Here is a 23,583-nt window from a genome sequence, read left to right as displayed (position 1 = left end):
AGAGGCTAAAGAGAGATGACAACCAAATGCAATACATGAAACTTGACTGGAGGCTGACTTAAAAAAACAACCATGAATGACATTTTGGGAGAAATTCATACATGCCTGGATATTAGATATTAGTGTCAGAGAATTGTTCATTTAGGGGCCAAATTACAGTACTGTGGTTACAGGCTTATTCTTAGGAGACACAGGATGAAGTACTGAGAAGTGAAGGGTCATGTATCTGCAGCTTACTTTCAAGTCTATTTATATTCTACACACACATAAATAAAACCAAAGCTGCAACATGTTAACAACTGTTAAATCTAGGTGGTGGGTATACAAAAGCGTTCACTACATTATTCTTTCAATTTTTTGGCATACTTGCAACTTTTCCTAATCAAACCATTGGGAGAAATTTAAAAAATGAACCAAACCTCATCGACCCAGCCTGTACAGGCACTCACTACCACCCCTATCCCAAACCCGGAGTGACCCCCACTGAAATGAAAGACTCTCAGGCATGCTGGGAAATGAATATAAATTAAGGGTTTATTACAAAATGCAAAATGTTAGTTTCTTATTGTCAGTGGTTCAAGAAAACAAGGCCATGAGCCCTGCGTGGGGCTGGGAGCAAAAATTCAGGCTCAGGAGCGGGCTGATAGGCACTGGTTCACAACCTCCAGCAGGTGGGTGTTCTCTAGGGCGGCTGCCACCCGCTCTTTATCTGCAAGCTGCTTGTTCACTGGGTGGAAAGGAGAGAGTGGTGAAATATATTTATACCCCCACCAACAAAGCCCTCCTGTCGCCGCCTTCCCAGGATCCCAAACCTTGGTCAGGCTACCCCAACCACCTGAGCCCACAACTACCCCACCTTCTTGTGACCCCTTCCCACCTGGCCATACATGTCTGCTTCCTATACTATAAAGCCTGACAACCCTGGTCCTGTGTACTTAGGAGAGGGAGAGGGCAGGAGTGGGAGAACATGGTAAACACAGGAGACTCAAGTCAGGCCAGCTTAGCTCTAGGCTGCCACCTCCACTGGCGAGTCACCCACCTAGTGCCAAGCCCCCAACCCTCCCCCTAATCTTGCCCTACAGACCACCATGGCAAGCGGGGAACCTCCGGGCTAATGCCTCAACACCAGCCCACACTTACCTGCATGCTCCGAGGCATGGGTCCCTGGTGTAATGTGCACGTCCAGCTGGGAGGGAGATAGGTGGGGCCTGAGCACTCACATACCTGTCTACTCCCTTTTCCCCTCTCCCCACTCACCACCTCCAGCTGATCCTTCTTCCTAATCATGCCTCTGGACTCCGGCCCTTCCATTACACCCCAAACCCACTCACAGCCATTCCATCTCTACCCAAAGGACTGGCCAATTGCTACTGACTTAAAGGCCCACCTGCGCCCCATCCCTGCTCCAAACTTATCTACAGCTCCCTACTGCCCTTCCTGCCACACTCCTCACTACTTTTCTGCATTTTCCAGCTTGGATCTTTATTCTTGTCCCATCCAACTGGAAAGCCTCCTCCCAGTTTCATCTCTGCTAGCTGGGATCCTTCCAGATCTCACTCTGACGTTCAAGTTCATGCTCTCCATGTCCTCCTCAGTAGCAGACACTCATGCCTGCCCCACCCCCAGGGCTCAGTTCCACCTTACCTTGAAACGCTGGGGAAGGGATCGCAGAAGCTTGACTTTGATGGACAGGCCAATAAGTGTGGCCATACTGCAGTGCGGAATGGTGGGTGTGAAGGCCACGGCCACTGTGCTCTCGGGGTCGCTCACCTGGTTGGAGAGGTGGGATGTTAAAAGTCATGGCCCGTCCAGCCCAGAGACCCTCTTCTTAGTTTGTTGCTTCAGGGAAGTCATCTAACCAGTATGGGTCTCAGTTTCCTCATCCATAAAATGGGCGCGCACACACACACACACACACACACACACACACACACACACACACACACACACACACCCCGTTCCAAAGATCCCCTGAGGAGTCCGTGAGCTGAGAGAAGGCCAACCCCCTGGTGCACAGCTGAGCCTTTCTGACTCTCCTGAACAAGTAGCTCCCCTGGACGCTGGGAGTGACTCACCTGAACCCGGACTTGCTCTACTACGTTCAATTCTTCTAGTGTCAGTGGATGCTCCGGGTCATTGATGGAGCGAATCAGATGTGGCAAGTGAAGGAAAGGGGACTCTGAGCCTCTGCCCACTCAGAACCCCCCTCCGGGAATGCCCGGCCCTACTACAGCTCCACCGACTACTGGGCATCCCACCTCCTCCCAGGCCCCCTCCAACCCGCCCGCGCCCAGCAGCGGCGGATATCGAAGATCTCGCGCGCGTCGATGCTGTCTGGAACCTGCTCGTCCTCCTCGCCCGCGGTCACTGGCCGCTCCCCAGAGCGCTCGTAGATGAGGGGGTTAGCGTTCTCCAGGAGGCCGCCCCCCATTCCGCCGCCGCCCACCATCGCGGAACTGCTGCCGGCAACTGTAGGCGGGCGCTTCCGCTCCTACGGTGCATTTCCGGGGAACAGGAAGGGGGCGTGGCGTGGCGTGGCGACGGGGTAACGCGAGGGACACGCGGCCTTGCCGGTATGCCGCCTGCGGTTTGGGTGGAGCGGTTGCCTCCTTGCGCTCTCTACGCGGATCAGAGAAAATGCCGAGCGCTCCAACAAAGACACGGAGAAGGGACCACGTGTGCGAACCGGGAGGGTGCCTGACGGCGCAGGCCAAGGCTGGGGTACTAAAGACCCGTCTTGAGATTGAGCCAGGCGTACCGTCAGGCATCACTTCCTCCGAGAGGCCTGCCCCTTAGGCTGGGCGGGCGCCCAGAGTTGCCTCTGTCCCGGCACGGTTCACTGCGTTTCGGAACTTCCCAGTGACGCACCTGCAGCCCTCGCTGCACCTTGGGCCTGGGAGTGCTCTCACGGTTCCCAGCGTGCGGCCCTAAAGACGTTCTTCAAATGTTTGTCCAATGGATAAAGGACCGTGACCTCGATTTTGACGGGAGGTGGGGACAGGGAAAGACACGGGGTGGGGTTGAGGGTGTCCTTAAGATGAGTGCCACAATCAGGTGTGCATTTCAAAAGGCGGGCCTTTGCCGAGTAGGGAGGAGGGCCCACGGAGACCCTCAGACCAGGGACAATAGGGGGATGAAGGCGGACCCAGGAAATCGATCCCCGAAAGCAAGGAGTTCTTGGAATGAAGTGCCGTCACACTTCCCTGCCTTTACTCGGGTGGTTCCTTTCACTCTGAACGAAGATTGTTTTCATTTATCTGTCTATGGGAATCCTGATCGTGCACCTCCTCAAGGAAGCTCTCCTGGTTTCCCAGGAGAGCTTATTGCTCCCTCTCTCTCCCCCTCGGAACACACTTGTCGGGCCTGTGACTATAAGGACACTGAACGCAGGTTTGTGGAGAGGGTTCTTGGTATTGCGGAGTGGCTGCAGAAGCCTCAAGGTCCCTGCGGAGGAGGCCCAAGAGGACAGAGGGGAAGCGGCTGTGCTAGCCCCTACCTGCCACTGGCCTTTACCTGTTCTGTCCCACTTTCCTGCCAAACCCATCTTTCCCCGCCTACTCCCTTCCCAGTCCAAAGTCCAGGCCTGGGCGAGGCACTCAATCGTCGACGGCTGGATGCGTCCCTGCGCAGCCTCTTGGTGAAAAGCAGCGTGTCCGCCGGTAGTGCAAGAAAGACCTGTGAGCCCAAGATGCAGCTGGACCAACTTTGCGAGCGGCTGAGAGCCGTGGCCTTCGGTGTCCTGCTTCTCCTTGTCCCGGGCCAGGGTGAGGCTCCGACGCGGGGCGGCAGGGACTGGGGTAGGATTTGCCAAATTCTGCAGAGGCAGGACCTGAGGCTGCGGGAGGAAAGGCATCTGGGAGGTGGGAGCCGGCGGAGAGTTCCAGCACCAGAACCGTGTGAGGGATACAACGCATCTCTGCGCCCCCTGAGGCGCAGAGAGAGTCTGGGCTGCCCCAAGTCACACTACCCCAAGGCGCAAGCAGGCCCTAGGGGCTCTTAGCAGCACCGGGCGAGCTGGGGAGTTATTTGGGACATTTCCCTGCGAGTGTTTGTGATGGAGCTGGTGCTGACGGGGGTAATAACAACAATAATTATACCTTCCCGCCACCATGTGGCTCTGAGTGTTTCGCCCTTGGCCAGAGGGGTGTCCTGACACCCACTGAGCCCCTCTCCACAGGAGCCCTGGGCAAGGTTACTGGCCCAGCCTACAGAAGCCCCCATCCCCCGGCCACCACATCCTACTATCAGACAGACTTCCACGTGCTTCTCTTCACCCCGTGCACCCACCCCGAGTGAGGGCAGGTCTTGACCTCCAGGGCAAAGGTGATCTCTCTTTGTGCCAGCCCTTATTGGTAGCCTTTATAGCTTACGCTATGTGGGCACAGTACCTGGGCACAGCTCCAGCTCCTGTGCCCCCTCTCTTTTAAAAAAAATTTTATTTATTTATTTGGCTGCGCCAGGTCTTAGTTGCAGCATGCTGGATCTTCATTGCCTTGTGCAGGATCTTCCTTGCAGCATGCGGGATCTTTAGTTGCAGCACATGAGATCTTTTAGTTGCAGCATGTGGGATCTAGTTCCCTGACCAGTGATCGAACCCACACCCCCTGCATTGGGAGTGTGGAGTCTTAACCACTGGGCCACCAGGGAAGTTCCCTGTGCTCCTCTTGAAGGGCGTGATCCTCTAATCCAAACAGGTTCTGCCTGTGGGACCTGACTATCCTCTCCCTTCCCAGTCGAATCTGCCTGGGTGCGTCCACACTCATGACTACCCCGAGGCCCAACCCATCGTACTTCTGCCCTTACCCCTTGCTCAGCAGGCTCTAAGAGGTCACCGGAACCTTCCAGTGCCACAATCTGCGAGGCCTCGCTGATGCCTCTTTCTAAAAATGTTGCTATGTTGGATGGGACCCACTTTCAGAAAAGAAGAACTGGCAAGTACAGATGATGGGTCTGACCCTCTCCTGTCCCACCCAGTCCTGGCTTATTGGCAGGGACCATCTAGTTCCCCAGGGCCTTCCACACACTAACCAGGAGTTTACCCAAGAATGGATGTGTGCATGCATCCTTGGTTTTCACCCAAATGGTCACACATTGCCTCCGTTTTTGGTCCCTGGCTTTTCCACTTCCTGACACAGGGAGTGACCTCTCCACACGCCCACATGGTAGAACTTATTCATACTGTTTAATGAAAGGGCTTCTCTTCAAGGAGGAAGCATCCTTGATGTAACTAGCCTCTGATCAGGAACATTTTAGCAGGTTTTGTCTTTTGCTATAACAAACATCAAGCATTAAAGGTCGGTGGAGGCAGTGAATTACATGGGCAGACGTCACATCCCACAAAGGACTTATGTAGACAGCGTGTTCCTCGGGAGAAGGATGAGTCTTCTGACTTGGAAAGGCATTGCTCAGTTGCCCTCTGTGGAGCATGTGAATAGCTGCTAACTCCAGCCTCACCCACACCAGGTGTCATCAGGCACATTCATCCACGTTAATTTAATGGGTGTAGGGTAGTATAGTTCCATAAGGATGTTTTTTTGTTTTCTTTCTTTTTTTTTTTACTTTTTATTATGAAACCAGGCTCAAATCTGCCAAATTCTGCAGAAGTAGAGCCTGAGCCTGCAGGAGGAAAGGCTCCAGGGAGGTGGGAGCCAGTGAAGATAACACCAGGGGAATTGGGAGCCTGACTGGATACCTCCCTGCGCCCTGAGGCACAGAGAGGGTCAGGCCTGCCCGAGGTCACACAGTACCGCAGGGCTCCTCATCTGAGGTAGCGAGAATAATATAACACACTCAATGTACCATGATCTACCTTCAACAGTTATCAAGACCTGGGCAACTTAGTTTTGTCTGGATTATCACCTCTCCTTTGCACCATTATTTGAAGCAAATCCCAGACATCATATCACCTGTAATTTTTTTTATCATGTCCTACTAAAAGAAGAAATATATATCTCTCATAATTTCTTAATGTAATCAAACATCTAGTCAAAAATATTCTTATTTCATATTATCTCATGATATTTATGACTTTTTTAAAACCATGATTTAAACAAGGTTCTTACTTTAAACATTAGTAGATGTGCTTTTTTTTTTATAAAGTATTTATTTATTTATTTATGACTGTGTTGGGTCCTCGTTTCTGTGCAAGGGCTCTCTCTAGTTGTGGCAAGCGGGGGCCACTCTTCATCGCGGTGCGCGGGCCTCTCACTATTGCGGCCTCTCTTGTTGCGGAGCACAGGCTCCAGACGCGCAGGCTCAGTAATTGTGGCTCACGGGCCCAGCTGCTCCGCAGCACGTGGGATCTTCCCAGACCAGGGCTCGAACCCGTGTCCCCTGCATTGGCAGGCAGATTCTCAACCACTGCGCCACCAGGGAAGCCCTAGATGTGCTTTTTTTAATAACAGATTTGAGATATAATTCACATGGCATAACTTTTACCCATTTAAAGTGGTTTTTAGTATATTCACAGAGTTTACCACATCAATTCCCCTTTCCCCAACATTTCTGTCTCTATGAATACACCAATTCTGGACGTATAAATGAAATAATCCAATATGTGGTCCTTTGTGACTGGCTTTTTTCACTTAGCGTATTTTCAAGGTTCATCTGTATTGTAGCATGTTCGGTACTTCTTTTTATTGCTGAGTAATATTCCATTGTATAGATATGGTACATTTTATCAATCCATTTATCAGTTGATGGACATTTGGATTGTTTCCACTTTTTGGCTATTATAAATAATCCTGCTATGAACACTCATACGCAAGTTTTTTTGTGGACATATGTTTTCAATTCTCTTGGGTTTATACCTAGGAGTGGGATTGCTGGGTCCTGTGGTAACTCTATGTTTAAACTTCTTTTAAAAAAATTAATTACTTTATTTATTTTTGGCTGTGTTGGGTCTTCGTTGCTGCGTGCGGGCTTTCTCTAGTTGTGGCGAACAGGGGCTGCTCTTCGTTGCGGTGCAGTGGCTTCTCTTGTTGCGGAGCACAGGCTCTAGGCGCGCGGGCTTCAGTAGTTGTGGCATACGGGCTCAGTAGTTGTGGTGCACGGGCTTAGTTGCTCCGCGGCATGTGGGATCTTCCCGGACCAGGGCTCGAACCCGTGTCCCCTGCGTTGGCAGGTGGATTCTTAACCACTGCACCACCAGGGAAGTCCTATGTTTAACCTTTTGAATAACTGCCAGGGTGTTTTCCAAAGCACCTGCACCATTCTCCCTTCCCACCGGCAATATACAAAGGTTCCAGTTTTTCCACATCCTTTCCAACATTTATTATTATCTATCTTTTGAAGTATTTCATGAGTCTCTTTCAATCTTCAGATTCCTCCTCTGCCTCTCTTTTATTTTTCTTGTAATTTTGTTGCTGTGTTGAAGAAACCAGTTTGTTCTGGAGAGTATCCCAGAGTTTGAGGGTTTTTTTGTTTTTGTTTTTGTTTTTCCTGAAGTATAGTTGATTTATAATGTTGTGTTAGTTTCAGGCATACAGTAAAGTGGTTCAGTTATATATATTATATATTCAGAATGTTTTCTCTTATAGATTATTACAAGATATTGAGTATAGCTCCCTGTGCTATACAATAGGTCCTTGTTGGTTATTTTATATATAGTACTGTGTTTGTGTTAATCCCAAACTCCTAATTTATCCCTCCCCACTTTGTCCCTTTGGTAACCATAAGTTTGTTTTCTATGTCTGTGAGTCACTGTTTTGTAAATAAGTTCATCTGTATCATTTTTTTTAGATTCCACATATAACAGAGTTTGGGTCTTGCTGATTACATCCCTAGGGTGTCTTTTAACTGTTTCTCTGTCCCCTGTATGCCTGTAAACTTGTATTTATATTCCAGAGGCTTGATCAGATTCAGATTTTAGGTTTTGCTTTGTTTTGTTTGGGGACAAGACTACTTCATATGTGGTGCAGTGGACTTCCAACAGAAAACATACAATGTCTGATTGTCTTGCTTTTTGTGACAAAATAAGTTGTTGACATCACAATCAGATTTCAATGTGCATTTCTCTTAGCATGAGTGAGGTGAACATCTCATCTGTGTAGGAGCCGTTTAGTGGTATTCCTTATTCTGTCTGGACATATTCTTTCACCGTTTCACATTCTTTCACCAAATATGCATAGCTGGCATATTTCTTATTCATTTATAGAAATTCTTTATCTATTAAGAATATCAGCTCTGGACTTCCCTGGTGGCGCAGTGGTTAAGAATCCGCCTGCCAATGCAAGGGACACGGTTTCGAGCCCTGGTCCGGGAAGATCCCACATGCCACAGAGCAACTAAGCCCGTGCGCCACAGCTACTGAGCCTGCACTCTAGAGCCCGTGAGCCACAACTACTGAAGCCCATGTGCCACAACTACTGAAGCCCACGCACCCAGAGCCCATGCTCCGCAACAAGAGAAGCCACCGCAATGGGCAGCCCGCACACCGCAACGAAGTGTAGCCCCCGCTCGCCGCAATTAGAGAAAGCCCGTGCGCAGCAACAAAGATCCAACGCAGCAAAAAATAAATAAATAAAATAAATAAATTAAAAAAACAAAAAAAAGAATATCAGCCCTTTCTCTGTTAGGGGACTTTCAATCTCTTCCTGCCTCCCTGATCCCCATAGCAGGGCGGGCTGTGCTTTTTATGTTCTAGACACAGCTGCCCTTCTCTTTGTTGTTCTCCTCATACTGTCACTCTTTGTTTGGAGGATACTTTCTTTTTTTTTTTTTTTAAAGACTTAATTAATTAATTTTTTTTTTTAACATCTTTATTGGAGTAGAATTGCTTTAAAATGGTGTGTTAGTTTCTGCTTTATAACAAAGTGAATCAGTTATACATAGACATACGTTCCCATATCTCTTCCCTCTTGCTGGAGGATACTTTCTTTATGTCATTCTTGCCACCTAGAGTGTGAGATCCTTAAGGACAGGAATCTTGTCTGTCCGATTCCCACAGTTCTCCTACTGCCTCCTAGGACCTGGCACACAGTGAGTAGAAAGGACACTCTCACCCCATCAAGCTCATGTGACTATTTGTTTGAGGCTAAACTATGGGGCTAAACCATGGTGCTGAGCCCCAAGGAACCTCAGTGAGCATGGTGGAAAAGGCTGGGGCAGTGAAGGCAGTTGGGGGTGGGGGGAGCACAGTTACAGGCAGGAAATCTGTAAAGCAAGTGTTGGTAGATCAGTGTCCCTTGAGCTGAGCTGAGGACAGGAAGGAGGTGGCAGCATCAACAGTCTGGGAGGGCAGCTAAATGGGGAGACCCAACCCTGACGTCCATCTCTCTGCCCACAGGCCAGGACTCGGCCGGCCCCGTGCGGACCACGCACACGGGCCAGGTGCGGGGGAGCCTCGTCCACGTGAAGAACACTGATGTGGGGATCCACACCTTCTTGGGAATTCCCTTCGCCAAGCCACCTCTAGGGCTGTTGCGGTTTGCGCCCCCGGAGCCCCCGGAATCTTGGAGTGGTATAAAGGATGGGACCTCCCACCCAGCCAAGTAAGCAGGGGTTCCAGGGAACTCTAGGCCCTGGGATAGAGGGTACTCTGAGCTCTGGGCCAGGCTGCAGTTGTCATTTCATGTCATTTCAAAACAGCCAGTTTTCCCTCTGAGTTTGGTGGATTTTTACATGCATTTTTCTGATGAGCATGCAGAGGCTTGAAAGGGTGAAGTAACTTTCCCAGACTGAGGGCTTAGCACTCAAAGAGCATTAGCTCCACAAGCTGAAGGGACAAGCAGAGACACACAACTCCCTAGGTTCTAGTTGTGACAAGTGATCTCTGCCACCAGAGGAGGTATCTCTGGGAGAGGTTTGAACCTTGTAGGAGCTCCTGACTCTAGCAGCAGACACTGTAGATCCCTGAGGAGCAGAAGACCCCACTCTGCACAGCCACTGTGCCAACCGACAGGGCCAGATGCCATTGACCAAGGGGTATATGTTCTTGAAACTAGAAACTGTGGGAGTGATGAGGTTCCCTGAGAGTCTGACTTGGGATGAGGGATGTCCCACTGCCCTTCTCATGAGAAATTAATCCATTCCTTTTGGCAGCACATGTATACGGGCTACTCCCCTGTTCCAGGTCTGCCTGAGTACAGTTATATGGTGGTGAATGTCAACACATGCAACCAATCGTTCTCATAGAGACCCTCCAGAGTCAAGATTTCTCAGCCTCAGGAGGACTGATATCCAAGGCCCTCATAAGCTTGAGGCCTCCTGGAAGACTAGGCTCTATCCCAGCTTCCCCAGAGTCTGTGGCCTGTAGCTTGGTGCAAAGGAGCTTTAGGGAGGGATCACATGTGAGTGAGGTATCAAAGGAGGTGGGACTAAGGGTAGCTGGGAGCATATCTGGGCCCAGGATCTGGTTATGGCCACAGCATGGCTCCAGGACTGACTGCCTGCCATGGTCACCAGGTGTCTGCAGGACTTCGCTAGCATGAAAGAAATGACTCTGAAACTACTGAATGTGACCCTGCCTTCTACTTCCATGTCTGAAGACTGCCTGTACCTCAACATCTACACACCTGCCCATTCCCATGAGGGCTCTAAACTGCCTGTGAGTGCCAGGCCACAGCTGGCTAAGGGGTAGGAGGACATTTCTTCTGCAGAAGATTTAAAAGAACAAGGTCAACCTGGGCCCCACTGCAGTGTGGACCCTGTTAAGAAGCTTCTTACTATCAGATCCAAGAGAGTTATTTCTTACCCAGCATGGGTGGCTGATGCCTGGGCACAGGGTCACAGAACTCTGGCTGCTCCCAGACGTCAGAAACTGTGGCCCTGGTAGGGACCCAGGACCTACCCAACCAACTCATACCCAGGACCCACTCAGGTGCCTGAGGGATGCACTTTGAGGTGGCCGGAGACCCCAGCCATGGATTATCTGTTGGGCCAATGAGAATAGAGTACACTTTTAATTAATGTGCGTGCATGTGGGGTGATCAGAGAGACACCCCTTTTCTTTCCATGGCAGAGAGGGTTCTGGGAGAAATGGAGCCAGGCTTTGGTATGTGGGACGGGCCCCAGAGTGTGGGAGGCCCGGTTTTCCTGATAGAACTTGGGTTGCCTTCAGCCCAGGTCATGAAGACACCACTTTGTCTTGCTGGAGTTCTGTCCATGTGGTTAGGAGGACAGAGCCAAAGTGGTGGTTAGTTTAGGTAGCAGCTCTGGTGGGGTTTGGGCTTGGTGGGAGCCATATGGTATCTGTGCCTTGGATTCGCCAGGTGATGGTGTGGATCCATGGTGGTGCGTTTGTCGTGGGCATGGCTTCCATGTATGACGGCTCTGCTCTGGCGGCCTTCGAGGACGTGGTGGTGGTCGTTATCCAGTACCGCCTGGGTTTGCTGGGCTTCTTCAGGTGAGACTGGGGCTGGGCTCGGCAATGCGGGCTGATGGAGCCAGGACAGTGCCATGACCCTCATCCCTGCCACCTCTCAGCACTGGAGACAAACACGCAACTGGCAACTGGGGCTACCTGGATCAAGTGGCCGCACTACGCTGGGTCCAGCAGAATATCGTCTACTTTGGAGGCGACCCTGACCATGTCACCATTTTTGGCGAGTCTGCGGGTGGCATAAGCGTGTCTTTGCATGTTGTGTCCCCCGTGTCCGAAGGACTCTTCCACGGTGCCATCATGGAGAGTGGCGTGGCCCTGCTGCCCAGCTTCACCGCCAACTCATCTGATGTGGTCTCCACAGTGAGTGCCCTCAACCGTGGGAAGCCCAGACCTGCTGCCCCATCTCTTACCTCTCAGCCTCTATTACTCTGTCTGTTAAATGGGGATAACAAGGACTCCCCTGCCATCAGAGGACCTTGGAAACAGCCGCCTATCTGGGGATTGTTCGAGGGTCAGAATTCACAGACCTTTGTCAGCGCAGAGGCTGAGTACATTCTGTGGCCCACAAGACTGCTGCCCTGGGGGCCCCCATCATAGGCAGGACCATCTAGGCAGGTGGGATGGCGCCCCTGGCAGAGTCCTCTGAGCATCAGGGAAGTTGGAACAATTTCAAAACTGTAGGAATCCATTCACAATACTCTGTGAGATTTGGGGTACACCTGCCTCCAACTGGGGCACTGGGCAAACCTCTTTCCCCTACCCGGAAGCATGAGCCAGCCGCTGCCTGGTCTGTTTACAGGTGGTGGCGAACCTGTCTGCCTGTGGCCAGGTTGACTCAGAGGCCCTGGTGGACTGCCTGCGGCACAAGAGTGAAGAGGAGATTCTGGCCATCAGCAAGGTTTGACTGATGGACATGGCTGTGGAGGGAAGGGTCCAGTAGGTGTGGGGCAGGCAAGCCTGGGTGCCCTTCATCCTCCCTGGGCAAGTTACTCTAGCTCCTCACCTTGGTGTCCTCACAGCCCTGGATGGGAAATCGAGGCCAGGCCATGCTGAGGCAGGTATAGGACCTGCTGGGGTGGGTGTGAGCATTCTGGGACGAGCCAAGAAGGGGTGGAAGATGTCTGCGGCATCAGAAAGTGTCTGCAACCTGACCTTGAGTGTCCCTTAGCCCCTCAGCATCATCCCTGGCCTGGTGGACGGGATCTTCCTGCCCAAGCACCCCCAGGAGCTGCTGGCCTCTGCCGACTTGCACCCTGTCCCCAGCATCATTGGTGTAAACAACGATGAGTTCAGTTGGATCCTACCCTCGGTGAGGCCCACTCCCAAGCCTCCAGGTGCGGGGGAGCCCATGCAGTGGGAAGGCCTCGGGGCTTCGTAGCTCCAGGCCCATCGTATCTCCAACTCAAGACTCCCCCACCACCCAGGTCATGAACAATTCTGACACCCAGAAGGAAATGGACAGAGAGACCATAAAGGATGGCTTGCAGATAATATCAACAATGATGGTGAGGTTCCTGGGGACCTGCCCACATGGGGAGGGGGCCCCTTTCCTATCCTAAGGCACGGGAAGCCCAGCCCCCAGATATCCTGTCCATGCAGCACCCCTCACCCAGAGCTTGGCCCCTTTCCCCGATTCCCTATCCCATCCCAGGATCCATCTCCCCAGTCCTGCCTCTGCTGCTTCCCGGCCCCTGCCAGCCTGCCTAACCTGCCTCTTCCTGATCCACCTGGGGCAGATGATGCCGCCTGAGTTTGCTGACCTGTTGATGGAGGAGTACATAGGGGACAGTGAGGACCCCCAGACCCTCCGAATCCAGTTCCATGAGATCATGGGGGACTGCATCTTCGTGATCCCTGCACTCCAAGTAGCAAAGTTGCAGTGTGAGTACATCTGCACTAAGGCCAGACTGGCTAGGGGGCGGCTCAGAGCTGCAGGTGCCAGATGAGGTCTACTGGTGTCCAAAACCTAGCCCATGTCTATTTATTGGTGCCAGGCACTTGATATCCTTCATCTTGATAAATCCTCATGGCTAGTCTAAGAGACAGACATTTACCCCATTTTACGGAGGAGGAAACAGGTTCAGTGACCTTTAGTGACTTGCCTAAAACAATACCCTAGGAAGTTCCAAGGCCACAATTTGAATCCAGGCCCTTCCCACTGCCCTTGCTCCAGCCTGGGGCTCCTTCACCCCATTGTCCAGACTCCAACCAGCTTTGGACCTAGCTATGTCATCACCATGGGTGATGCAAGAAAGCTCCGGGTGAGGGGCCGCCAGGTCATGGCCCGTCTTCCCCACCTCCCCAGGTTCCTACGCCCCTGTCTACTTCTACGAGTTCCAGCATCAGCTCAGCTTCTTCAAGGATGTCAGGCCGAGCTATGTGAGGGCAGACCATGGAGATGAGGTTCACTTCATCTTCAGAAGTCCTTTCGGGAGCAGCCACAGTGAGTCTTCCTAGGTGGGGGTCCCTCAGAGGCTCCTCATCCCCAGGATGTGGGATGGGACACTGGATAAGACCCTGAGTGAGGGTGATTGCCCTCACTGTACAGACGAGGAAACTGAGGCTCAGAGGGAGGAGGGGATCAGGTGTCCAAGATCTGACAGCTAGAAAGATTGAGCTTGAATTGGAGTCTAGCATTCTTCAGACTGGAACCCGTGCTCCCTCCACCTCTCCCCACCCTGACCTTGGGTTTCTGGCATGGGTGCAGAGGGGGTGTTTGAAAGGCCTCTTTCTTTCTTCCTTCCTTCCTTCCTTTCTTTCTTTCTTCCTTTTTTTCTTTTTTTCTTTCTTTCTTTCTTTTCTTTCCTCCCTCCCTCCTTTCTTCCTTCCTTCCTTTCTCTCTCTCTTTCTTTCCCTCCCTTCCTTCATTCCTTCCTTCCTTGCTTTCTTTCTTTTTCATATTTATTTCTTAAATGGCCTTCTACTGTCAGAAGAAGGGAGCCTTCTGGGTCAGGGATGAGCCCAGTGTTGGGTCAGCCAGAAGCTGGGATGAATATATGGGGTTTGGGCAAGGAGAGGGCCTGGGGAGCGGGCAGAGAGCCAGGCCTTGGGATGGCAGGGAGGAGCCTGAGATGGGGTGAGGGCGAATGACCCACATGCCGGACTGGAGTTGCCCTGACCTGGACCCTTGTCCTTGTGCTCTGTAGTCCAACTCACTGAGGAGGAAGAGCTGCTGAGCAGGAAGATGATGAAGTATTGGGCCAACTTTGCTCGAAATGGGTGAGATGTCACACTCCTACTTTAACCTCCACGGTGGCGAGGGCAGGGCTTGAGCCCATCCAGGGCTCCCCTTGTCTGTGGTGACTTCATTAGCGGATGTGTCCTTAATTGCGTGGCAGCCCCCTCCCCAGCTCCAGGACCCTCCTGGACAGAAAGGGGCCTTGTGGATGCTGGACACTCATTCCATCTTGGGGTGACCTGGATGGGGGGTGACAGTGCTGTTATCCGCAGAGCCTCCCTCTATCAGGAAGGGACAGAGGCCGCCCTGTCCCCTGCGGAGCTGACGCTCTGGTGGGAGGTAGTTTCTTTCCTCCTTCTGGAACGTCCCCCCCACCATTCCCCAAGCTTGTTTGGCTGCCTTGCCAGACCCCAGTCAGGGTGCTCTGTCTGGGCTCGGTAGGGCTCATAGTGACCTTCATACTGCCCCACGGGAGGGCATGTCTACAGGAACCCCAACGGCGAGGGTCTGCCCCACTGGCCTGTGTTCAACCAGGAGGAGCAGTACATGCAGCTGAACACTCAGCCTGCAGTGGGCCGAGCCCTGAAGGCCCACAGGTTCCAGTTCTGGACGAAGACCCTACCCCAGAAGATACGGGAGCTAATGGAGGCCAAGGAGAAGCACACAGAACTGTAGCTGCTTGCGTCTGGGGGGAGGGGGGTGGAGGGGTGGGCTTGAGTGTAGGTGGGAGTCTGCCGGATGTGCCCACACACACCCAGTGAGGAGCCAGTAGTTTCTTCCTTCATTCACATAGCCATTCATTCATTCATTCATTCGTCTATCCATCCATCCAGCCAGCAAACACTGAAGAACCTACTGCATGATGTTAGTTCCCAAGCCTGCCATGGGTCCTCTCTTGTTAGACACAATCCATAAACCCTCCCAGGAAGCTGGATGAGCAAACCCCGACGGAAGTTCACCTTCCTCAACACCCCAGTGGGCCCTGGGCCCCACCCTCCCCTCCTCACCTCCACTCCCTCCCCACCCTCTTTCTCCTCTCCCTCTGAAGGAAGGTGCTTTGGGGCATGTCGCCCACACTTGGCTCTCAACAAGCCCCCCATGCTTTCCATCTGTAAGTGGCCAATAGGAAGCCTGGATACCAGGAGCCTGGGAGCTCCAAGATCTCAGCCCCACTGAGGCTCCCAACTACTAAGAATGTAAATGTCCCTGTCCCCACTCATTGTCCTCCTAGATTAAGTGCCGTCTATCATTGACATTTAAACAACCTACTCATTCACTTATCAGTGTCCCACGGAGGTAACCCCATTTTTTGTAGGAACTCAGAGTGGGCTTGTCCATGGGTCCCTGGAGCCTGGACCAGCTGCCCAGTGGCCAGGAGAAGCAGGCGGGTTCCTCAGTCACTGCCTCCGGAAGTTTGTCTTCATTCTCAGTGGTTCTGCAGACACTGTAGGGCCCAAACTTTACATGACTGTAGCACATCCATGAAGATGTTTATCTGTGGGATGTTTCCTGGAAGTAGGATTGAGGGGTCAGAAGATCCAGGCATATCTAGGGGAAGAGACTCTTGTTGGCTGGCTCCCAAGGGCCTCTTCATCCAGGGAGGTCTCCTCTTGCCTTTTAGAATTCCCCTTGCTACCCTGCCCCCCTCCCCCGCCCCCTCTGCTGAGCATCGCCCAACTCACCAACTCACTGTGGGCATCCACATGATTAGTTTTCCTACTTATCTCATTGTTTTCCCCAAACTTTTATTCCCCCTGCACCATCTCCCCCCCACAAAAAACCCTGTCTTATATTTTATCTCAACATGCAAAGATACCAATTATGTTCACTCTGCCTGTTTGTGCCGCCAAAGCACTTTCTCTCTATCATTAAGAAGCTGTATCCCTCTTCTCGTAGATCCAGGACTCCCTATCTCTGACCCTCTGGGCACCAGGTTTCCCAGGAGGAAGGTCCCCCTTCTTTCTGCCCCACCATAGAGCCTCCTGAAGTTGGGCTTGAAGGCTGGAGATTCCTGCATTGCCAACTATGCCCACCAGATGGCAGACTAGCATAACCTTAAGCTTGAGATGACCAACTCTGGAGCCGGAAGGAGCTTTCCTTCTAAAGAACACTGCCTGGTGCTAATGCTTCCCCCCGCATCCTGAAAGCATTTATTGAGCACCTGTGGCATGCATGCCTCTATGTTTTTCAGTCCTGCATATGCACAGTATACTTCCCAAAAGTGGATTCCCAAAACTAGTTTTTAGGACTAGTTAATCTTATTTTTTTAACAGCTTTATTGTGGAATAATTTACATACAATCAAATTCACCCATTTTAGGTGTACAGTTTGATAAATTGGGATAAATGTATAAGACATACAACCACCATCACATCAAGTTTTAGGATGCATCCATTGCTCCGAAAAGTTCCTTTAGGGACTTCCCTAGTGGTCCAGTGGTTAGGACTTCACCTTCTGATGTGAGGGGTGCGGGTTTGATCCCTGATCGGGGATCCCACATGCCTCGTGGCCAAAAAGCCAAAACATAAAATAGAGGCAATATTGTAACAAATTCAATAAAGACTTTAAAAATGATCCACATCAAAAAAAAAAAAATCTAAAAAAAAAAAAAAGTTCCTTTACGCCACTTTGCACTGCCCTGACCCTGGTCCCTCACAACCACTAAATTGCCTTCTGTTGCTATAGTATGCCTTTTCTAAAATGTCATAGAAATGAAATCATTTTTTTTACCAGCTTCTGTCTCTTAACATAATGTTTTTGAGATTCAATTAGTAGTTCTTCTCTTTTCTTGCTGAATAGTATTCCATATATGACATGCCACATTTTATCCATTCATCCATTGATGGACATCTGAGTGATTTCTATTTTTTGGCTATTTTCAATAAAGTAGCTATGAACATTTTCAGACAAGTCCTTGTGTGGACGTATGCTTTCATTTTGTAAATAGTAAATAGCTAAGAGTGGAATCGCAGGGTCATATGGAGAGTGTATGCTTAACTTTTAAAGAAAGTGCCAAACTGTCTTCCAAATTGACTGTTCCATTTTTGCACACCCACCGGCCATATAGGTGGGGTCCAATTGCTCCAGATCCTCGCCAACACTTGGTCTTATCAGTCTTTTACATTTGATTAATTTAATGGGTGTGTAGTGGCATCTCATTGTGGTTGGTTACCTGCCTCTCTCTCTCTCTTTCTCAGTCTCTCTCTTACTCATGAGGCCCTGAATGTACCTATGTGTCAAGATTCTGGGAGAGGGAACAGCCCCACCAGGGAGGCTTCCAAAGAGGATTCAGGAAGCTGCACTGGTTATTTCTGGCAGAAGTTTGATCCTCAGGCTCTCCAACTCGAGGTGCCAGCTGGAAGCCCAGGAGAGGATCTGGCACCTAGTCCAGGCATGACCCTCACCCTGTCCCTCATTGAATCAGCACATCTAACTGTTTGAATCAGCAAATATTTGCCAGTGCCTCATACTCTCCACCCATCCCCCCACCTCCCACTCCCAGCCAGCCATGTTCCTGACACTGAGGCCCAGAGGTAAGTCCTACCCCGCCTTGGAGTGGGAGTCTCCCAAGCCAGCAGAGACAGACACCCTGAGAGACCCTGTCCTGACACAAGAACAGGCTCCCATTGGCTCTGGTTTCTTGCCTCGTGTCTTCACAATGTAACCTCCCTTTAACCCTATGAGGTTGGTTCCTGTTATCATCACTGTTTTATGGATGACAAAACTAGGCCCAGAGCTGTGAAGTAACTTGTACTAGGTCACACAGTTGCCACTTGGCAGAGCCAGGATTTGAGTGCAGGAGGTCTGGCTCTTAAGTCACATCTTCCCTGCATTTGGAATGGGATTCGAGTTGTTAATAGCAGTCTTCCTGCCCCCTTTCCTCCATCATCCCTACCCCGGGTCTCAGGGCCACTGGAGGGTAGTGCCCTGCTTCTGCCCTGTCATTTGAGGGTCCTCCAAGAGAGTAGGCCTACCTGAGAGTCACCCCCAACATACAACCTGGGTATCCTCAGTCCTCCAGCCCCTTGGCAGAGCTGCTCAGGCCCAAGGCACTGAGGCTCTATAAGGGCATCATCCAACCACTGTGGAAAAGAGCTTGTTTGTTTTTCAGAACATTAAGCACAATTACCATATGACCAGCAATTCCATTCCTAGCTATACAACCAAGAGAAATGAAAACATAGGACCACAGAGAAATGTATAAATAAATGTTTATAGCAGTATTATTCATAATAGTCAAAAGGTAGAAACAACCCAAATGCCCTTCAATGAATGAATGGATAAAAAAATTGTGGTGCAGCCACAGTGAAATATTATTCGGCCATGAAAAAGGAATGAAGTACTGATATGTGCTGCAACTTAGATAAACCTCAAAAACATGGTGCTAAGTGAAAGAAGCCAGACACAAAAGGTCACATATCATATGATTGCTTTTATGTGATACATCCAGAATAGGTAAATCCATAGAGGCAGAGAGCAGATTAATGGTTATCAGGTCATCAAGGGATGGGGGTATTGGTGTGTGAGGTGAGGGGGGTAGGGGTGGGAATGGAGAGTGACTGCTTAATGGGTACAGGGTGTATTGCCGGGGAAATGAAAGAGTTTTGTAACTAGAGAGATGCAGTAGTTACACAAAATTGCAAACACACTAAATGCCACTGAATTGTATACTTTATAATGGTTTATTGTATGTTATGTGAATTTCCATAAACTGTACATTTTTCAGCCAACTAGCTGGTTACTAAATATCCATGGCTTTAGCCATGGAAAGTAACTCATATCCCTTATGTAGACCTCTCCACTTCTTACGTGTCGCCATTGGCGTAACACTTTCTGAAATTGCTCTGCCGATTTAAACTGCCACCAGTAAAGTCTACGGGTGTTTTGTTTTGTTTTGGCAGTACTGCGCGGCTTGCAGGATCTTAGTTCCCCAGCCGGGGATCAAACCCATGCCCCTTGCAGTGGAAGCGTGGAGTCCTAACCACTGGACCACCACGGAAGTCCCTGGAGTCTACAAGTTTCATTACAATTTTACCAGCATTTGCAGACCACAATTTTTAAATGTCAACTTTTTTTTTTATAAATTTATTTATTTATTTATTTATTTATTTATTTATTTATTTATTTTTGGCTGCGTTGGGTCTTCGTGGCTGTGCACGGGCTTTCTCTAGCTGTGGCGAGCAGGGGCCACTCTTCGTTGCAGTGCGCGGGCCTCTCAATGCAGTGGCCTCTCTTGTTGCGGAGCACGGGCTCCAGGTGCGGGGGGCTTCAGCACCCGCGGCTCGCGGGCTCCAGAGCACAGGCTCAGCAGTTGTGGCGCACGGGCCCAGTTGCTCCGCGGCATGTGGGATCTTCCCGGACCAGGGATCGAACCCGTGTCCCCTGCATTGGCAGGCAGACTGTTAACCACTGCACCACCAGGGAAGCCCAAATGTCAACTTTTTTTTGAAATATAATTTACATACCATAACATTTACCCCTTTAAAGTGTACAGTTCAGTGGTTTTTAGTATACTCACAAAGTTGTGCAACCATCACCACTACCTTATTCCAGAACATTTGCATCAGCATCACCCAAAAACAAGTCGGTGCCCATTAGCAGTTACTTCCCATCCCTCCCCGCCCCCCCACCCCAAGCCCCTGACAATCACGAATCTACTTTCTGTCAGATCTATGGATTTGCCTATTCTGGACATTTCATAGAATAGAATCATACAATATATGGGTTTTGGGGGTTTTCTGGGGGGGGTTGTTTGGTTTTTAAATATTTGTTTATTTATTTTGGCTGTGCCAGGTCTTAGTTGCAGCATGCGGGATCTTTTAGTTGTGGCATGCAAACTCTTAGTTGTAGCATGCATGTAGAATCTAGTTCCCCAACCAGGGATGGAACTGGGGCCCCCTGCATTGGGAGCTCGGAGTTTTACCCACTGGACCACCAGGGAAATCCCAGTATATGTTTTTTTGTGTATGACTTCTTTCATTTAATATAATGTTTTCAAGGTTCGTGTATGTTGTAACAGATATCAATACTTCATTCCTTTTTGTGGCTGAATAGTCTATTTATTGTATGGATATACCACATTTTGTTTATCCATCCATCAGGTGATAGACAGTTGGGTTGTTTCCACATTTTTGGCTATTATGGATTCCCCTACTAAGAACATTTATGTACCAGATTTTGTGCAAACATATGACTTAATTTCTCTTGGTTATATACTTAGGAATGGAAACTCTGGGTCATATAGCAACTCTTTGTTTAATCATTTCAGGAACTGCTGAACTGTTTTCCAAAGTAGCTGCACCATTTTACGTTCCCACCAGTAGTGTGTGAGGATTTCAGTTACTCCACATCCTTGCCAATGCTTGTTAACATCTTTTGTTTTGATTGTAGTCATCCCAGTGGGTGTGAAGTGGTATCTCATTGTGGTTTTGAGTTGCACTTCCCTAGTGACTGAAATAGTGAACATCTTTTCATGCGCTTGTTGGCCATTTTTATATCTCCTTTGGAGAAATGTCTTCTGAAATCTTTTGACCATTTAGATTATTTGTCTTTTTATTGTTGAGTGGTAAAGATTTACATATATTCTAGACACAAGTCTCTTATCCAATATATGATTTGCAACTATTTTTCCCATTCTGTGGGTTGTCTTTTCACTTTGTTGACAGTAACCTTTGCAACCCAAAAATTCTTTATTTTGATGAGGTTTAATTTATTTTTTCTTTTGTTGCTTGGCCTTTTTGTGTCATACCTAAAAAATGATTGCTTAATCCAAGGTCATAAAGATTTACCTCTATGATTTCTTCTAAGAATCTTATAGTTTTAGCTGTTACATGAATGAATTACATTCATCCGAAGTTAATTTTTGTATATGGTATGAATCAGGGATTCTTTTTCTTGTGGTTATCCAGCTGTCCCTGCATCATTTGTTGAAAAAAAACTATTCTTTACTTGTTGAACTGTCTTGGTGCCCTTACTGAAAATCAATTGGTCATGAATGAAGGAGCTTGTTTCTGGACTTTCAATTCTACTCTGTTAATTTATATGTCTATCCTTATGCTACTACCACACTATCTTGATTACTGTAGTTTTGTAGTAAGTTTTGAAATTGGGAAGTGTGAATTCCCCAACTTTGTTCTTCCTTTTCAGGGTTGCTGTATTATTTTGCCAGAGTTGCCATAACAAAGGACCACAGTCTGGGTGACTTAAACAAGAGAAGTTAATTGTCTCACAGTCCTAGAGGCTACAAGTCTGAAATCAAGGTGTTAGCAGGGTTGGTTCCTTCTGAGTGTTGTGAGAGAGAATCCATGCCTCTTTCCTAGTTTCTGGTAGCCTCACACATTCCTTGACTTATAGATGGCATTCTCCCTCTGGCTTCATATTGTCTTCCCTCTGACCTGTCTGCCTCTGTGTCCAAATTTCCCCCTTTTACAAGGACACCAGGTATATTAGGCTAGGGCCCACCCGAATGATTACCTCTGTAATCATCTTAATTTGACTAACGGCCTTATCTTTAAATAAGGTCACATTCTGAGGTACTGGGGGTTATGACTCCACATATTTTTTACGTGGAGACACAAATCAATCCATAATATTGTTTGGCTATTCTGGGTCCCTTGCATTTCCAAGTGAATTATGATCGGCTTGTTCATTTCTGAAAAAAAAAAAAAAAAAAAAAAGCAGCTGAGATTCTCATAGGGATCACACTGAATGTATAGATCAGTTTGGGAAGTATTACCATTTTAACAATATTAAGTCTTCTAACCCATGAACATGGAACATCTTTCCATTTAGTTAAGTCTTCTTTAATTTCTCTCAATTATGTTTTCTAGTTTTTAATGTACAGTCTTGTACTTCCCTTATTAAATTTATTCCTAAGTATTCTATTCTTTTTGTTGCTATTGTAAATGGAATGGTTTTCTTAATATCATCTTCAGATTGTTCATTGCTAGTGTATAGAAACACAATTGATTTTTGTATATTGATCTTGTAGACCAACTTTTTAAAAAAGTTTTGCTGCTTTAGCTTCTGTGACCTTTAATTTAGTCCTTTAATTCTTAGTGAAGATTAATGTCTCCCTTTGGGTATACACTCTTTGTGTTTATTCATCTGTGGATTTTCTGTTCCTGCTCTTACAAAGATTAACAAAGAGCCTAGGAGCCATGAAATTAACTTTAATAACTTTAACCTTTCCATCATGCTTACTCTGTCAGGGCCTTTAACTCAGTCCACACAACAATCCTATGAGGTAGGATATTGTCACTCCTTTTACAGATTAAGAAACTGAGAGGACTTCCCTGGTGGTCCAGTGGCTAAGACTCCACGCTCCCAATGCAGGGGGCCCAGGTTCGATCCCTGGTCAGGGAACTAGATACCACATGCCGCAGCTAAAGATCCCACATGCTGCAACGAAGATCCTGCACACGGCAATGAAGCTTCCGTGTGCTGCAACTAAGACCCAGTGCAGCCAAATAAATAAATAAAAATTTTAAAAAATAAACAAGAAAGTCTGAATTGTTTAAAAAAAAAAAAAGAAACTGAGGCACAGAGAATTTAAGTGGTCCAGGTTATGCACCCAGTAAGTGGCAGAGCTGGGATTTGAACCCAGAGACTGCGCTGTTAAAACTGTAACCAACATTTAATTTTAAAGACAGCATTTGAACTTTCCCTGTAGCCCCTGCTACAGCACCTGGGGGTCTTGATGTTATTCTGTGAAAATATTGAACAAACTCCGAGATTGCTGTTAACCACTTGCCTGTTGTATTTGGTGCTTTTCCCTCCCTCCCCAGTTTGAAGTTTATTTTGGGGGGTCTGCAGACTAGTGGGTTTGGCCACACTGGGCTCCGTGACAAGCTCATGGCTGCAGGGCTGTGAACACTTGCCTACTCCTGGCTGGGAGCTGGGTGGGAAGGTGCGGGTGGGGGAGCATGGGCGGCGATCAGGCTGTGCTGAGAGGGTCTTGCTGTCCCTGCAGGGCTGGGGTTTCCTGGATAAGATGGGTCAGATGAGCCTGGAGGACATGCTGGCCATCCTGAGGCCCTCCTCGACAAAAGGCAGGAAGGGGTAGTCCAGTGGGGCCGAACCC

At 49.0% G+C, this 23,583-nt stretch overlaps 2 protein-coding genes across 7 annotated transcripts; one reads left to right on the top strand and one right to left on the bottom strand.

Moving 5' to 3' along the window:
- Positions 1-516: 516 nt before the first annotated feature.
- Positions 517-2,452, bottom strand: CIAO2B (cytosolic iron-sulfur assembly component 2B). The gene is made up of 5 exons (XM_082369108.1): positions 2,308-2,452; positions 2,076-2,155; positions 1,645-1,770; positions 1,141-1,186; positions 517-727 (listed from the first exon to the last, which is right to left on the bottom strand). Exons 1-5 carry the CDS (start codon positions 2,447-2,449, stop codon positions 630-632), a joined length of 492 nt encoding a protein of 163 aa, XP_082225234.1. The 5' UTR covers positions 2,450-2,452; the 3' UTR covers positions 517-629.
- A 492-nt stretch (positions 2,453-2,944) lies between these two features.
- CES2 (carboxylesterase 2) lies at positions 2,945-23,133 on the top strand (the record flags this gene model as incomplete). 6 transcript variants are annotated; one of them, XM_082368889.1, is made up of 13 exons in its annotated part: positions 2,945-3,764; positions 9,287-9,491; positions 10,405-10,546; positions 11,211-11,344; positions 11,425-11,683; positions 12,123-12,221; positions 12,492-12,632; positions 12,748-12,828; positions 13,060-13,204; positions 13,629-13,766; positions 14,470-14,542; positions 17,699-17,892; positions 21,648-23,133. In XM_082368889.1, the coding sequence occupies 13 exons, from the start codon at positions 2,945-2,947 to the stop codon at positions 21,719-21,721; spliced, it is 2,505 nt and encodes an 834-aa protein (XP_082225015.1). In that variant the 3' UTR covers positions 21,722-23,133. The 6 variants fall into 6 exon arrangements, with proteins under 6 accessions (XP_082225015.1, XP_082225014.1, XP_082225017.1 ...); XM_082368888.1 differs by having other exon boundaries at positions 2,945-3,797; XM_082368891.1 differs by lacking the exon at positions 17,699-17,892 and having other exon boundaries at positions 2,945-3,797.
- Positions 23,134-23,583: the final 450 nt, after the last annotated feature.

This window comes from Balaenoptera borealis (assembly GCF_965194805.1).
Source record: "Balaenoptera borealis genome assembly, chromosome: 19".
NCBI lineage: Eukaryota > Metazoa > Chordata > Mammalia > Artiodactyla > Balaenopteridae > Balaenoptera > Balaenoptera borealis.
Note: the sequence above shows the minus strand (reverse complement) of the source record. Positions and strands in the feature narration are given on the sequence as shown.

Coding starts and splice junctions, on each gene's coding strand:
- CIAO2B (XM_082369108.1), bottom strand. CDS start 2,449: ATGGTGGGCGGCGGCGGAATGGGGGGCGGCCTCCTGGAGAACGCTAAC. Junction 2,156..2,307: donor CGACGCGCGCGAGATCTTCG/ATATCCGCCGCT, acceptor TTCACTTGCCAC/ATCTGATTCGCTCCATCAAT. Junction 1,187..1,644: donor CCCTTCCCCAGCGTTTCAAG/GTAAGGTGGAAC, acceptor TCTCCCTCCCAG/CTGGACGTGCACATTACACC.